At 37.2% G+C, this 1,937-nt stretch overlaps 1 protein-coding gene across 1 annotated transcript; it reads right to left on the bottom strand.

The window, feature by feature from the left end:
* Positions 1–252: 252 nt before the first annotated feature.
* LOC106510833 (NADH dehydrogenase [ubiquinone] 1 alpha subcomplex subunit 9, mitochondrial) lies at positions 253–1,680 on the bottom strand (the record flags this gene model as incomplete). The annotated part of the gene is given in 3 exon segments (XM_013999558.1): positions 253–329; positions 1,376–1,446; positions 1,578–1,680. Coding segments are annotated over 3 exon segments (251 nt in total), but the record flags the coding sequence as incomplete, so codon positions are not given.
* Between the last annotated feature and the right edge of the window lie 257 nt (positions 1,681–1,937).

Genomic DNA, 1,937 nt, shown 5'->3' on the forward strand with positions numbered 1-1,937 from the left:
CGTCAAACCATATAGGCTGAAACACACCACCCACTGCCAGTTGTTCCAACAATAACGTTAGCATGCTATTGCGCTTAGCAGTGCTACGAGGAAACGTGTCCCCAGGGAAACAGTTCACTGGTGGCCGTGACAAAACGTTCCGCACGTGTTCAGACTATTTACACCGGTATTCAGAAAAGTCATATCATAACAAAAATAAAAACCGGTTTTCGGTACAAAACAGTATACTGCCCAGCACTAATGCCTACTTACCCTACTAGTGCATATGTCTTTCCAATAGCATCAGGGTCTTTTATAGCATTGACAATGGCTTGGGCCACATCCACCACCTAGGCAAAAAAAAGTCTGTTGTTGGACTTACTTGATACATGAATAATTTGCTAATATCTACAACACATTAATTTGTTTGTTCAGCGTAAAACATCAGACATTATTTGCAGATAAAAACTCAATACTAAACTGTAAATTGGACAGCACAGGTGAAGACAACATCGAGACAAGGTTTCAATATATGAATCCTTGAAACTAAAGCTTAAGTTAGGGATCAAATGCAGATTCTGTCCTACGGTGTACATTTTAGGACATCCTCAGTTTTAGTTGTCAGTCATCAGTTGTCAACAAAAAAGTTCTCAGTTTTACTTGTCAGTCGTCTTTATATTTATATTTTTATTTATATTGTTCAGGGTTCCCACACCTTGGCCAACATCAAATTCAAGGACTTTCCAGTACCACTTTCCTCAAATGAAAGAACTACGCGCAACAGCAATTGCATACTGTTACAGCAGAATGTTACCAATAAACAGGTTTAATTTCTTGTAAATTCAATCAAAAACTGAACAACATAGAAGATGAGTCAGAAACAATGACGTCAGTTTACTGTAATCTTGAGTTATCCACCACAACAAATGTAAGTTTTTTTAATTAAATCTTATAAATTATTTTTTTAAAAGATGAAAATATGTCGTGTGAATAGAGAATTTCAATCCCCAAAAACATTTAAGGACAAGTGTAATTTTTGGCTGTTTTCACAAACGTTCCAGGGCCTTGAAATCATTTTTTCAAATTCACAAACTTTCAAGGATTTCAAGGACCAGTGGGTATCCTGAATGTTACTAATCTGAGCAATCACCTGCTGTTACTACGCATTTTAAACCTTAAAAACTCTGCTGTAATTGCACATCTGTGTTTCTTTTCACAACTAGTGTGTGAACCTCTGTACGGATGTTGCTGTGACACCTGAATTTCCCCTCTGCGGGACAATAAAGGCTATTTCTATTCTATTCTACAAACAGCTTTTGCACAATCACACCCACAATGAGGTTTAAAAATGGGTAAATTTGATGTAAACTGTGTTGCTTTTGTTGACCAAACCTACATAAACAGGTTGCTTCACGGTCTTCTTTCCCCTGGCGATTAGTGGAATAGCATTGGTGAACCAGCGCATGTCTGAAAAGGAATGAAGGAACAGGAAACAGTAACATATCAAAAGAACCATTTCCAACATAAAACACAAGTGGCTGAAATAAAGTGAGTAAAAAGTTGTGTTTGTGCCTCATTCCAACACACACTGATCTTACTTGCAAAATAGTTGAAGAAAGCGTCCTCTCTCCCAAACATCTCAGATGGCTTCATGATAATGGCATCAGGAAACTCTTCTCTCACTGCTTTCTCCCCTACGGCCTATAAATAAAGGATGATACACATGATCACCTTCACCTGTAAAACTTGTTGCAACTCTAGTTTAACTGGCAGATAAATACAGCAGGTAAAAAGTATTGAACACGTCACCATTTTTCTCAGTAAATATATTACTAGAGGTGCTAATGACATGAAATTTTCACCAGATGTTGGTAACAGCCCAAGTGATCCATACATACAAAGAAATCAAACCATAAATGTCCAGAAATGAAGTTATTTGTAATAATGTGGAATGGCAC

This window comes from Austrofundulus limnaeus, unplaced genomic scaffold, assembly GCF_001266775.1.
Source record: "Austrofundulus limnaeus strain Quisiro unplaced genomic scaffold, Austrofundulus_limnaeus-1.0 Scaffold2344, whole genome shotgun sequence".
NCBI classification, from domain to species: domain Eukaryota; kingdom Metazoa; phylum Chordata; class Actinopteri; order Cyprinodontiformes; family Rivulidae; genus Austrofundulus; species Austrofundulus limnaeus.